The sequence below is a fragment of the Lepisma saccharinum genome, chromosome 20, assembly GCF_977018435.1.
Source record: "Lepisma saccharinum chromosome 20, izLepSacc3.1, whole genome shotgun sequence".
In the NCBI taxonomy this organism is placed as follows: domain Eukaryota; kingdom Metazoa; phylum Arthropoda; class Insecta; order Zygentoma; family Lepismatidae; genus Lepisma; species Lepisma saccharinum.
The window spans coordinates 30,206,026-30,221,872 of NC_139248.1; the positions used below are offsets into that span (position 1 = coordinate 30,206,026).

The following is a 15,847-nucleotide window of genomic DNA, read 5'->3' on the forward strand; positions in this document are numbered from 1 at the left end:
ACCTAGCTACGTCCCTGCATGAACTTAACTTTAAATACACATTTGAAATGTTCTAGACCATCAACTTTGGGGGGCTGAAACCGCTAAACCAGTGGCGTATGCTGGTTTTAACGAGTGGGTAATCTCCGACCTTTTGATCCTCAAACTCCAAAAGTTTCCGTGCAGTTTATGTCAAGCTCCATATTGGATTTAGGAATATTGTGTCGGAATGTTCGTCTTATTGCTACGATCACAATCAATTAATTCTCGTTATTGCAGTTTACTATATGTGTAGAATTTCAAATAATAAAACAAGACAGTATTATAAAGCTATAAAAAAACAGCCTGTGAAATATAAAATGAAGGACGTGCACTAGTGAAATAAAAACGGCAATATTAATTTAAGTGCAAAATTCAACTTACTCCAGGACCCGATTACTTGTGCCGTACCACATCCAAAGCACGCTGTTTGTCCAGTTCACGTCAATACGTGTCTGTGCGAAAGATTGCAGCTTAACAAAGGAAGTTATGTGACTTCTGGATTTTTCATGTTTGGCACACGTGTTGCAAAGATTACAGTATCAGCCACGCGTCCATACATTCTTTTCAGCCCCGAAAAGTAAGCACGTCCAACAAAAATGCAAAGCTTATTAACACTTATACTTCCTGTCAACCATGGTGTTTTGTCATAATTTGCTTGCAAAAATGCCTCACATATTCCCGATTTTTGTCTTTGTGTGTAGAAATAAGTTCAAGCAATGACACTGGCCTACCTGTATTAACAATTTGCAACTTCTGAAAAGATCTTGTTCCAAAAGGTTTCATTAGCAAATCTTGTATCACATCCATTACCCTTTAACACAGCACTATCATGACAAACACTAACACCTAAATAAATAATAAACACGAAGCACAGCACGAAGCCAACGACTACACGCATTCAGTTTCACGCGCCAAACTTCTGTTGTTGTGTTCCTGGCTCAGAATGAAATTCCCTATGAATGATAAAAAAAAAAATGCCTTTCCGAGCTCGAAATGACAGGTTTTTAAAAGTTCGAATCATTGCAGGTCAGAGCCAGAATTTTATTTCGGGATGGGGCTCATCCCTTATTAGCAGCCGCCACATAAAGTTGAAACAGTGGGGTTAGAAGTCCTGAAGATGAATCTCAGATTATTACAACGTATTATGCAAAGTGTTTAATCCTGCTAATGAAGTAAAATTAATTACCACTATACACTTTTTAAATTAGATATTTGTAGGATTTCGGGGAGGGGGGTTTCAGCCCCCCCCGAGTCCTCCACCTGGTTACGTGCCTGATGTGTTTTTTCGTTTTATGTTTAATTCGTTCATCTTCATCACTATTAATCTAAACAGGCGGAATATACCAACTTAAATTAACTAATATATATGAATGGCTTATTGCAGAAAGGGACCTGAGTCACCTTTGCATAATTCTGAGAAAAACAATAAAAATCGTATAATATTGAGAGTGTAAGAAAGAAATGTGCTGTTGTTGGCTCAAATTTTTAGCATAATGAATAGTTAATTTTGCAACCCTCAATGCGCACTCCTGCAGTATGCTGCTAAAGACAGAGGAGATGAAAAAGTTGTGACTCCGATACCTCAAAAATGTGACTCAGGTCCCTTTCTGCAATAAGCCATTCATATATATATATATATAAATAAATTTATTTTTGATATCTTTCCCTTTAAAAAATATTCAGTTCCGTGAAAGAAGTATTCTCGCTGCTTTTGAAGATGAGAGAGGAGAAACAATCACTATTTTTGTAAATACAAGGATGGGGGGAGTCAGCAAATAGGTGCTTTAATTGCTTAAGCTTTGAATTTTAATTCAGTTTGCTTCATCTTCAATGTTTAAGCTTTTCCCTTTTGATAAATTTATGTTCAAGTAACAGAAATCAGCAAGACAGAAGCAAATGTAAAGTGAAAATTAGCATAGAATTGGTTTGCCCATGTTATTCAGTTTTCCTGTTCTTCGCACTCGACCGGGTATGTTTTCCCTAGTTCAGAGGAGGGAACTGAAAAGGCTCTGAAGGTTGAGAGTGCGACCGGTGGACTCTCACAAGGAGCTTACCATGGGCACGGAATCACCGTGCCTGAGAAGCAGTGTTTCCTCCCCCTCTTTCCTTTCTCCTCCCTCCTCGCCAAGGGTTGTAATGAAAGCGGGAGGAATGACATCAGGGTGAGATTACCTGAAGTCATTCCACCAGCTGGAGAAAGGTTCCCGGACATTCGGCGGCAAGCGATTGGAAGTATTCGCGCGCTGGAAGCAAGGAAATGTATGAATCGAAATTGGTTTGGAAGAATATTGCGAAGAAATGTGTGTGTATATATATTACATATATATTTTTTTTAAAAAAATAAATACAGCCGGGTCATCTGCGATTACCTAGATCAGTGTTCCGCAACCTTTTTTTACTCACGGCACACCCCAGACGGGCCTAGACTCAACACGGCACACCAAAATGTCTTCCCCCTCAAAATCATATGAATCTTAATATACCAGGTAACCAAGAAAGTTCATGCGGTTTTAGTACAAAGAAGAAAAGGTCCAAAACAAATGTGTTTACCTTATATTTATTCTGCAAAATATCCACCATCCGCTTCTACAACCTTCTCCCATCTTTGTACAAGCCTGTAGATGCCATGTTTGAAAAAATTTGTGTAGGGCCGCAAAAAACTGCACCACCGCGTTTTCAACCTCCTCGCGAGTTTGAAAATGTCGATTGCGCATATGGTTGTCCATAGACAAAAAAATATGGTAGTCTGATGGAGCGATGTCGGGTGAATACGCTGGATGTGGCAGAAGTTTCCAGCCGAGAGAAGAAATCACCTCCAGGGTCATCTTTGCTGTATGCAGTTTAGCGTTGTCTTGGTGGAAAAGAACACACTTCCTATTCACTAATGCAGGTTGTTTTTTTGCAAGCTGTTCGGCCACTCTTTGCAATTGCGCGGAGTACACCCCTTTGTTGATGGTTTTACCACTTTCCAGGAACTCATAATGCACAATCCCAGCCGTAGTCCACCAGATACAGCATCACCTTCCGCTGATGAAGAGCAGGTTTTGCAGTTAAAGATATGGTGTCATTTGACGATAGCCAATGGTATGAGCGTTTCTTGTTATCATACATTACCCACTTTTCATCACACGTCAAAATGCGGTCCAAAATTGGACAGTTGTTGTTCCTAGTGAGCAAGGAAGCGCAAATGTTCAGTCGTTGGAGACGGTTCGCAGCAGTCAGCTCGTGCGGGATCCACTTACTCAGTTTCCATGATTTGCCAAGCTCATGCAAGTGCACACAAATTGTTTCAGCACTTACCGCAAATCGTTGAGCGAGTTCTTGACACGTTTGACATGAATCCTCTTCAATTGCTGCCTTCAGTTGGTCCACATCGAGAGATTTCGGTCTGCCCGATCGAGGTTTGTCTGCCAGTGTCTCATCGCCACTCGAGAAGGTCTGTAACCACTTTTGCGCTGTCTGTTCACTAATTGTACCTTCTTCAAACGCTGCACATATTTTTCTTGCTGCTTCCGCTCCTTATGTGCCCAACTTGTACTCATACAGTAAACATGCCCTGATTACTGCATTCAACACAGCAATGGTTCACTGCGAATACTTGCTCCCGAACTATCGACTGCGACCTGTTATCTACGTTAGCCAACGTGCCAAGGAATGAGCTTTCCGCCAATCACACATACATGTCCCCTGGCGGCTGAACTGCGTACTACCCCACGAAAACTACGGGCAGTTGTAAAAACCGCATGAACTTTCTTGGTTACCTGGTATTTACGAAATATTACGTCGTTATGTAATCAATTATTATTATCATCATCATTGTTGTTGTTCTTATTATTATTATAAAACATGAATAGACATGCATTTATTAAAAATTTATTAACTTTAATTTACTGTAGAAAATACATATTTCTAATATGAATTTTAAAGTAAATAACTCTACACATACCTTCAATGTGATACTTGAGCCTGCTTAGCTGCACACAGATGGCTGATTCGTGGCGGAATCATTGACAAAGCAAGCCTCATTTCCTTATCAATGGATTTGAGTCTCTCTCTCTTTGATGTTTTAATTGCAGTCAACGTCGAGAAGCTCAGTTCACAAAAATAAGTAGTTGAAAATGGTAATAACACATTAACTACCATCTCGGAGATAGCTGGGTATTCACTGCTTATTGACAACCAAAATGTATCCAAAGGCACTTCGAAAAATTTGAATTTCAATGTTCTGTCTGCTTTCAAATCTGCCAGTTCCTGTTGTAAGCGTAAATTTTTCGGAAGATATTTCAAATCCATACTGAATGGATCATGAACCCAGTCAAAATCTTCAATGCTCTCTAAAAAATATTTTTTGAAAGTCTTATGCAAGAGTACTAAATGTTCTTTAATTAAGTCCATCAACACCTTGTTATCGTCAGCAAGGGGCCATACAGTTTGGAACATCTCACACGATCCATTTTCAATTGTCTGTATCCACAAGTTCAACTTATTAATAAATCCTTGAATCTTATCCATACTAGTCAGAATATTTTTGTTTCTACCTTACATTTTTCTGTTTAGTTTAAGAAGCGCCGACAAACAGGCACAAAACAGCCAGCCGTACACAAAAGATGCAGGGGTACAAACAAAGAACTCGCTTGAATAGCTCTATTGTATGATTGATGCGGACCGCTAAAAGGTTTGCTAAAAGTCTTACCTGGCTTTCTGTGCAGTGAACACAAAGCTTGCCGCCTGCAACCCATCAAACCGGCCCAATATTACAGGCGAGAATACATATAAGATGAGCAAACTATAACAATATTGAGTAAATAAATTACATTTAATTTTTATGAAAATATAACAGTTATCAGCAAGAATAAACAAGCACCTTCTTACTTAAAATCGACAATTAATTTCTTGCAATATTGCAATAGTAGGTAAAAGTTCGCGTCACACCTTTCACCTTGTGACGGCACACCGGTTGCGGAACACTGACCTAGATGACCCAGAGTATACGCCGCTGCGCTAAACCATCACATTTGGAGGGGCTATGTTCAGAGACAGCAAAACACATGACTTATTACTATATACTAAGTATGTAATTATGAGTATTGTTAAAAATTTATTGAAAAGAGTTTCAAAAGATGATGTGCATGAACTAGGGTAGTGGAAGGGACGTTTGGGCTACAAATGGATCTCACATGACATTCAGAACGAGATCTTTGATATATTAGGGAGATCTGTTTTGTGCTCCGTGGTAGCAGATATTAAGTCATGAATATTTTGCTATTATGGTTAACGAAACTTGCGACATATCCATCCATGGACAATTAATATTCTGCATTCGAACTGTGAACAAAAATTTTGATATTTTTGAGGAATTCATGGGCTTTTATAAGATTCCTAACACTGAGGCCAAAACTTAAAAAAGGGAAAGAGTGAGTCATTCATTAATTTATTTCAGTGATCAGAGCCCCCCCCCCCAATAATTTTGACAAGTCGGCGCCCCTGTGCCGGACCTGCGCTTGACACACACGGCTAGGGATCTCCCTGTGCCTAACATATTTCTTTCATGACGAATTATACTCAGGATAACTCCTTTACATTTTGTAGGGGATGTTACGGGACATTTGACTCGTCATAGTTCGTATAATGGGGCTTTTATCAGTCACATAGTTACACATATTATTTTGTATCTTCTGATCACATTGCAGTCCCAGAATGATTTTTTGATATGTTTTAGAGTATGGTATGAGGGACCAAATATATTTTTTTCACAATTTTTGGTGATGACATGTTTTGAGATATTCAAGGTCAAGAGTCAAGGTCACGTGACAAAATTATATTTTTATACAAAGGTAGACTTGTTATATATCACTGGAAAGGTTGTTCAATTTCCTGTAAAATAAGCTTTATTTGACCTTCCTACGCGGATTAGGGGCTAAGTTACAGCAGATTTAGTATAGCTAATTGGACTAAAAAAAGGGCAATTTATGCTAACTTTGACCTCGAATAATTTAACAATTACAAGATGCACGAAACTTCAAATTTTCATAGTTACTAAGTTCCATTCATAGTTTCAACTCACCAAATTTCATGAAAATCGGAGATGGTCAGGTTGTGGGCTGTGTTTATTTCATATGGAATGAGTCTGGAATGTTCCAGAAAAAATAACTTTCTAATACCTGTGGAGGTCAATTCAAATGCAGTTGCTGAGGCATATTAAAGTCTTGCAAGTACCCTTGCAAAAGTGTAACAGATGCTTGTAACCAAGGTGGATGGATTTAAATCAGTTGATTTTTTAAATAAAAATCACTCATTTAAATCACTTTAACAGATATCAGAATAACTTTTGGAGAAAATATATTAATCTCGTAATCATTTAATAGTGTTTATTATAGGAAAGGAAATGTAATATGGAAAATGTAAACACACTTAACTTTCTCTTGATATAATATCGAATAATTTTTATAGTCACTTTGTGTAAAATAACATACAAAGTACTAATCATGTTAAACCATAAATATTGTCAATGGCAGCTGATATGCAAACTATCATTAAAAAATGGTCAAAATTCAGGTACAAACACTATAGAAAACATGTTGTTAAAATTATATAGTGAATTCAGAATGTTTTATTTTCAGTGGAAGAAAAGTTACTGAAATTATTATAATTTCATTAACACACTCAACAAACATTTCCATAATAGGTCCATATATACACTATCAGAAACAGAAGAAAAGCATATTTACATATATTTTTACAGGGCCGTTTATCACAAAAAGCCTTTCTATAAAAAAAAAAACATGTACATACGCATGTGGTGCCAAAAACCATACAGGCAATTATAAGCATGTTTTTGAAAAAATGAAAACATTGATTTAAATAAAAAATCCAAATCAAAAATTATCCTTTAAATAAAAATCATGATTTTTATTCACCCTCTTGTAACTCATAATGCATGTATAAATGTGATTATATTGTGTAGTATATGAAAATAAAAAATGTATTCCTCACCTTCAGATTATTTTCTGAATCATCCCAGTTCATGTAGAGTTTGGTTTCCACACGAGGGATAACCCCAACAGCCTGAATCATTTGGTCAAAAACTTTCAACAGGACGTCTTGAAAGCTAGAAAATGATGGCTCGAATGATATTATCTTGTTCCGCTGAACCAAACTTAAAATGAATCCAGGATGGCGAGGCTGAGCAAAACAAAAACAAAAGTAATTAATCAATGTTTAATAAACATAATATTTATGAGCATAATATTTTAACAATTACAATGTCATTTTTCTACTCTTTGTGACTTATTCAACATGAAATTATTAAATGAGGACATTTTAAAACAGACATTTACATTGATGTACACAGCAAAAAATGAATGGGGAGACAGATGGCCCATCACCAGCAACAACAAGAAGAAAAACTTGGTGGTTAAATGAACATTATTCTAAATAAACATTATGTATATGATAGTACTGGTTTATTAAATGTGAATACCACACATTTTCTCCACACTCACTTCCTTCTAAAAACATTAATATCTACATTTCAGCAAGTTTGTTCTTGAACATTTAAAAAACAACAAACCTTTGACAGCCAACACCTACTATTAATGAAATACAAGAAAACACCTATTACAGATGAACTAATACCTAAAACTGATATTCGACCAATATAATTCAAATTTGCAGATTTTCTTGGAAGAACTCATGAGAAAAGCTTGCATATTTATACATTTAATTTACAAAACCAGTGCAAATATTTAAAAAATTAAAAAATAATAATGCAAAGTTCCCCATGCATATAGGACTATGCTATGAAGGCACATTTAGGGGATGTGGAGGGGGGGGCAACACATTCTCGAACTCAGCCATTTTGGAGGTGATGCGATCAGCACCATGCTCCTGCTGCCTTTACTCCCCAGGGTTGCACCCAGGTACTGTGACGTAATTTTCTTGCAGCAGCTATAAAATGTCTTGTAACGGTGATTTTACACCGTATAAATACACCACAATTTTTGCCTAATTTCTCTCGGCACGAGTGTGTTTTGTTTGGTTAGTTGCGGAATTCTCCGCTAGAGGCACCACACACAGTCTCTCTACTGCTAGGCTCGGCAAGAAGGAAGATACTGTTCTCCCACAGACGCACACGAGTTTGCATTAAAGCCCACCTACAGTTCGCGCATAGACATGCACGGCATGTTGCCTGGAAGGAACGAACAAGTCGTACGTGTGGTCGACTTATAAGTTTTTCGTTAGAGTGCATAACACAAGGATTGTGAATTATAGTGTTGAGTACTTGTTGGATTGCATGCAAGTACTTTTGTGGAAGTTACGAGTGCCACGAATTCTTAACGAACGCCAAGAGTTTTTGACCATTGTCCCTTTCGACGTGGTTCACGAGTAAAAGTGGGCCAAAAAAAAACGTCCCCTTAAGATAGTTATGGTGAGAATAAATGTGCGATAGATTGTTGAATATTGCAAGTGGTCATGCGGCACATCAAGGACTGTTTTCCATAACGAGTATTCTAAAAATGTGCGAACACAAACCAATGGTAGAGGAATATGGTGTACGTAAAGAATACTTAATGACGATGTGCTGAGATTCAACAAAGCTAACCGAGATTCGTCAGCAGCGGGAACCAGCAGCAAAAGGATTAGTCGCAGTTGCCCTGGAATCACCATTTGACGACCCACTTGGAATTTGCAGTGCTTCGTCAACCTGAAGAGAGTTACGACACGTGATTGGATCGAGAGAAGGAAACAAGTAACATGACGTCATTTGGAACTACTGAAGAAGCAGCACTTTCTTCCTTTTGTCAGTCCGTGAGGATTTTGAACTACGTTTCTTAAGGTACGTAAGATACGAAAGTGCAGTGTTAATTTGTGCAGTTGGTTATGTATGAAATGTTCATTCAAACACGTCACTGAACAACGTGAACAAAAATAAATATTAATTGTCTGTGACGTCATTACTTCACTTACACAACCGTATTTAAAGAGAGAGAATACAAGTGCAAACGCGGTACCATTGAAAATCGACTTTGTGGACGAACATAAGCGTAATCGCCAAAACACATTAATTAATCGTGAGAGATATAAATTGGAAAAAAACCTACATTGAAACTATTTAACATTCGTCGACAAGAGACAAGTAGGGTTAAAGGTGCAATTACGAGGCAATTATTAGAAAACAAAAGATACTCCCTTTCTATTCAATTTTTGCGTATTAAAAGAGCATCAAGCGATTAAATGGAGGGGTTAATTGGTTTGTGTGTTTGAACTTGATAAATTTAATTAATGTTTGTGCTCCTTAATGATGGCACAAAAACCTAAGCAGTACATGAATGAAAAGATAAATAATTGTTGTTAATGATTTTATAATTGGAAACCAAAGATTGCTTTATGCTATACTTAAAGTTTCATTATGAACACCCTTTTTGACGCTGGTACGTCACAGTTATTATTATTGTTTGTAACAAACCGTATTTTTTGACATGCATAAATAACATAATAAATTGTTACGTTAAATGAACATGAAGGTTGTTTTTGCTTACGTCATACGACAAATAACAATAGACTAAGAAACATACTAATTGATTGGCTGCTGAAAGGTATCTATATACCATCTTTCAGGAAAGAAATGCTTGAAACTGAGCATTCAGCGAGATAATGAAACGTTCTACACTTGAGATTGCACATTGCTTGATGAATCTGCGCTTGGCAATTGCTCTTGAGCTTATTAGTTTACCTTGGTTAAATGGCAAGCACGTTATTGGACGGATATTTGTGATTGTAATTAGTTCTCTTATGAGACAGAAGCGATTAGTAACAACTAGTCGTAGGCTTCTAACCATCGAGACTTGTAACATACTAGGACAGGGGCATACTTGAAGATTCACGGCCTTATGCACAGCTCCACTTTGGATGTTTATGCTTACCCACCTGGTACGTTACAGTACCCACTGATTTGAGGCTGGGTGAGCCCCCGAGCCACGGTGGAAAATGAATAATTATCTTGGGCTATCGACCAGGTGAGTTGTGTGGAAAATATTCCAAGCTTTCGAGAGCTAACGTCACTCTCATCTTCAGGGTTGAAGTGGTTCTGAGCATCATCAACCCAGTGTATACCGCATGAGGCACCTAAAAGTACCACCTGAAATAGCGAAGAAACCAGAAACAGTAGCGATGTGAGGTTTGCGGGAAACAATAATATCAAATGGGGCTCGTAAATCGGAGGTATGGGGTGGGTCGAAAAATATCGACAAATGGGGCATCTGGAGCAAAGTCATATTTTTTTTAATGGAACGATATACAATAATATGCATAATATAAAAGAGCACACGCAGAGAAACCCAACGCCGTTGGTCTTATGCATTTACTGCACATAGGAACGAAGATATGGCCATGTGAAAATATGTAAACAAACTAACAAGTGGCCCACTTGACCGTGAGTACCACGGCATGTAAGACTTCTCAGGTGCCTGACAGAACTGCCTTTACGCAGAGCAAGTTTTGACAGCAGGTCCACGAGATCGTGTTAGTTCATAGCAAGCAGTCGTAGTGGTAACAGCGAAGATTATGGTGTTCACAAACATAGAAAAAGCGGACATGATCCTGATTTATGGGGAATGCCGAAAGAATGCCTCAGAAGCCTACCGTGTGTACGCAGAGAGATATCCGGACAGACGACAGCCATCTCGACGTCTGTTTGGTAAGTTATTTATTAAATTAAGAGACACCGGAAGTGTAACACCACGAGCACGTGTGTGGAATAAGCCAACTACAGGTGAGGCAGATGCAACAAATATTCTCGCCGCTGTTGCTGTGAATCCGCACGTTAGTTCCCGTGAAATTGCCAGGGATGCTGGGATGAGTCAGCGAAGTGTATTGCGCATTCTGCACACACACAAGTTTCACCCATATCATATCTCCCTCCATCAGGAACTTCACGGGAATGATTTTGTGGACCGTGTTCGGTTTTGCACATGGTTGTTACGACACGACACACCCGATTTGTCACGTATCCTCTTCACTGACTTTTACCAATTATGGAAATGTCAACCTAAGGAACATGCACTATTGGTCGGTGACAAATCCACATTGGCTTCGCCAAGTGGAACGCCAGCGCCCATGGAGTGTGAACGTGTGGTGTGGTATAGTGGGTGAACATCTCATTGGCCCTTTTTTTATACAAGGGACACTGAATGCTGACCAATGCATACAGTTTTTACAACATGAACTGCCTGTACTATTGGAGGACATACCACTTCAGACAAGGAGGGACATGTGGTACCAACATGACGGGTGCCCAGCTCACAGTGCAAGACGCGCTACAGCATGTGTGGAAAATACATTTCCAAATCGTTGGATTGGACGTGGAGGGCCTGTCAAATGGCCGGCTCGTTCCCCAGATTTGCCACCGTTAGACTTTTTCCTGTTGGGAAAGCTGAAAGACATTGTCTACCGGGATGTGCCAACAACTCCAGAGGATATGCAACACCGCATTACTACGGCCTGTAGGGACATTCCCTACGAGATGCTACATTCTGTGCAAAGATCTTTGCGTGGGCGCCTCGTTGCCTGTATCGCAGCTGACGGCCACCACTTTGAACACACACTTTGACAGGTTTTCGCTTCTTACGCAGTGGTTCTTCGACATACTGTCATGGTCATTTTCATTATGCTGTAACACTGTCAAATACATGGTGCTGACGATGTCTACTGTATTTTTTCTTCCTTTAACACGTTCTGTCTTCATCTTGTCCAATGGCTTCCGACATCTCATACTTGTACATGCCGTGGTACTGACGGTCAAGTGGGCCACTTGTTAGTTTGTTTACATATTTTCACATGGCCATATCTTCGTTCCTATGTGCAGTAGATGCATGAGACCAACGACGTTGGGTTTCTCTGCGTGTGTTCTTTTATATTATGCATGTTATTGTATATCGTTCCATTAAAAAAAATATGACTTTGCTCCAGATGCCCCATTTGTCGATATTTTTTGACCCACCCCATACCTCCAATTTACGAGCCCCATTTGATATTATTGAATCCCGCAAACGTCACATCGCTACTGTTTCTGGTTGCTTCGCTATTTCAGGTGGTACTTTTAGGTGCCTCACGCGGTATACGTTTGTTGAGGGGGGATCCCGGGGAAGATGGCGGACCAATCAGGTGGCGTGTCTGCTGCATGCGCGATTCTAGTTAACTAACACTAACAAAGCTAGGTCTAGTTCGAGCACCGTGCCGCGATTAAGATTATATTTTTCTTCATGAATGGCTATTGTTTCCTTGATGATGCGGTTCCAGTATTGCTGAAATCTGGTCTATGTTCCTCATTGATTGAATGTTCTGCTAGACCAGACTTTTCAGGATGAAAATACTTGATGTTGTTTTGGTGTTCTTTACAGTGCTGTTCTATTGTCCTATCCATCTGCCCAATGTATGGTTTCCTGCATTTGCAGATAATAAGGTAGACTCCTGGTGTTTTGAGTCCTAACTCATCCTTGGAGTTGTGTAGTAGGCTTCTGATCTTTGGAGGTGGTTTGTGAATGGTTTTTATGTTATCTTTCTTGAGAATCCGGCTTATAACTCCGGAGAAATTTCCGGTGTAAGGCAGGATGGCTATCTTCTGGTCAGCTTTGTCCGGGTTCCCTGGAGTGTCCATGTTCCCTGATGTATCCAGATTCCCTGGTGTGTCTGGATTCCCTGGTGTGTCTGGATTCCCCAGTGTGTTAGGATTCCCCATTGTGTCCGCATTCATTGATGTGCTGTCTTCTTGGACAGTACTCGTTTTAATGTTTTGTTGATGTTGTGTTCCGAATACCCATTCTGTTTGAAAGCCATGTGAAGATGCTGTATTTCTTCTGATAGATGCTCCCCGTCACTGATGGAGATGGTCCGGTGAAATAAAGTAGAGAGTACTGTAGCTCATTGAGACGGGTGGTGAAAAATGTTGGCATTGAGATATAGATATGTGAGAGTCGGTTTCCGGTATACACTGTGTCCCAAGGATCCGTCTGGCTTGCGTTTGATAAGAATATCCAGGAACGGCAGGCTGTTGTTCTTCTCGGTCTCCATGGTGAACTTGATATTTGGGTGTTTATTGTTTAGGTGATCTAAGAATGGCTGAAGAGTTTCTTTACCATGCAGCCAGACAATGAAGGTGTCGACGACGTATCTGTAGAAGGCGGCGGGTTTCAATGGAGCTGTGCGCAGCGCTTCATGCTCTAAGTTTTCCATGAAAAAGTTAGCTATGGCAGGCGAGAGAGGGAAGCCCATTGCCACACTGTCGGTTTGTTCGTAGTACTGTCCACCATAGCTGAAGTAGGTAGAGGTCAGTGTGTGTTTGAACAGACTGATGATTTCTGATGAGAAGTGGCATTCTAGTAATTGCAGTGAATCTTGAAGTGGCACTTTGGTGAAGAGTGACACTACGTCGAAGCTGACTAAGATGTCATCTGGTGATGTTCTGATCTGCTGCAACATCTTGATGAATTCTGCGGAGTTTTTCACATGGTGTTCACATTTCCCTATGAGTGGTTGGAGATGGGTTGTCAGGAATTTGACAAGTCTATACGTTGGGCATCCAATGACGCTGACGATATGTCTTAATGGCACTGCAGTCTTATGTATTTTGGGGAGTCCGTATAGTCATGGCAGTATTGTTCCATCCAGTGTCAATTTGTACAGAATCAGTTTCGGAAAAGAACTTTTCTTCAGAAGTGTTCTGGTCTTCCTTTCAACTGCTGCTGTGGGATCTCGGGGGAGTTTTCTGTATGTGGAGTCTGCTAGAAGTTCTGAATTTTTTTTGTTGTAGTCTGCAGTCTGGAGAATTACAGATGCATTCCCTTTGAATGCCGGTATTATGAGGAGGTCCATGTCTTCTTTTAGTGCCTTGAGTGCTGCCTTCTCTTCTGGTGAAATGTTGGGTCTTGGTTGATAGACCGAGAGAATCTATTCATCATTCGTCACCAGGAAAGCTTCAAGTCTTACTTCAAGTCATACCCAGATCTCCAGCGTGGCAGTCAGACATGAATTATAAAAATAATGGAAAAAATGGAAGAATTTTATACAAAGTTACAAGCTGATTATATAAATATCAGATCAGCAATTTTACTGAAAAACCTATTTGTCTATATTAGCTGATACGGGTCAAGCATTAATTAATAGTACCCATCCCCAAACATAAATTTTAATAAACTTGGTCCTGAAAACAAAAGATAAATCCACAAGTATAACAAAAAAAAAAAAAAGAAACATACCTCTATATTGCATATAAATCTGGTGTACTCCTCTATAGACTTAAGACACATTTCCTGAAGATGCTGCGTCATGATTACTGAAACACAATTGTAGAAACTTCTCATTTTTGCAGGCTCTGTAGGATTTGGAACACTCTTCTTTTTCTCAGCCTGTACATAAAAAATGTATCACCTTTTTTTTAAACCCAGCTATTTTTCAAATTTGCATAGCTTTTTATCAATTGGACACAACAAAATGCTTACTGTATTTGGTAAAATTACCATATTCAAACAAGGCATATATTTATTTAGTGATTAATGTGTCACACTTCATCAAAGGCATGACCAGAGGAGCATTAATCCCTTTTTTTTATGTTGGTCGTATAGTTATTAAAACAGAGGCAATAAAATATTGAAGTAACTTTCATCCTAGAATCTTAACAGTTACTACTCTGTTGTTATAAAGGGGTTCGGGGGAACACAAAAACAGACGACAATTAGATACCATTACCACTGTCCTATTTACTCATGTATAATGTGCACTTTCTTCCAAAATTATTGCCCCCAAAAACTGTGGAGCATATTGTACACGGAATAATTCGGACAGCCAACATGAAACCATACAAGATCATTCCATGATTTTGTGACACTTGCATTGATTTTTCATGTTTACACAACCCTATCATGTTCTATATCATTGTAAAGCTTAAATCCTGCAGTTTCTGAATATGGCAACAATATTCCATTCAAGATAGTGACACTAATGTGAAGTGCGGTTGAAGTAAGCTCAAATAAAATAATAATTAAAATGTAATACTGGCGAAATAATATTATATATATGGAGTTGTATATGCCTTAATGGAAGAAATTTTGTGCTGCGAACTGCTTGTTTGAGGGTCCTGAATGTGCCTCGTATAAATGTTATGTTAGTCACGGAAATAGCATATATTTTGAAGTTTCTTTAGAAAATGTAAAGAAGGAATGAGAAAAACCACGTATAAAAGTTTGAAGGCCATTTCCCATGATTTTTCACTTTGTAATGTAATGTTCTGCGACACCAAAAATAGCAGTGCCATTCTGGCAGAATTCGAGTATGCACATCCCATCACATGGGATGCATATTAGTAGTATTTGTTGGGCAGAAATAATCGAAAATAACTTCCTAAGCACTGCAAATCTATAACATAATTTTGATCTTGCTTTCTACTATTACAGAATGAATAAGGTGGTTCAAGAGTGAAAGCTTTGGGATGCAAAACACATTGGTTGGTGACTTATTATTTACGCAAGAGGATAGCAACAGGTGACTTACTGAATAGGTGTGATGTCATTCACTCTTGATTAGCATAGCAACAGCTTTACGACCTATAACTAAGAAAGCCATTTCTTGGAACTGAATTGTACTGCGCATTATGTACGAGATACAATTGTTGTTGTTTTTTTTGTCACTTTTCCGATCAAAAACCAGGGTGCGCATTATACACACATGTGCATTATACATGCGTAAATACGGTAGTTATTAAAACAGAGGCAATAAAATATTGAAGTCATTATAAAGGGGGTTAGGTGGAACAAAAAAACAGACAATTAGATAC

General features: G+C 38.9%; 1 protein-coding gene across 1 annotated transcript in view; it reads right to left on the bottom strand.

Annotated features, from left to right (window-relative positions):
- Dhc36C (Dynein heavy chain at 36C) overlaps positions 1-15,847 on the bottom strand; it is a 369,284-nt gene that overhangs the window by 321,071 nt on the left and 32,366 nt on the right. The window contains exons 5-6 of the mRNA XM_083142304.1: positions 14,274-14,423; positions 7,015-7,203 (exon numbers count right to left, since the gene is read on the bottom strand). Coding sequence (XP_082998430.1) covers positions 7,015-7,203; positions 14,274-14,423 — 339 coding nt within the window. The remainder of the gene's footprint in view (positions 1-7,014; positions 7,204-14,273; positions 14,424-15,847) is intronic.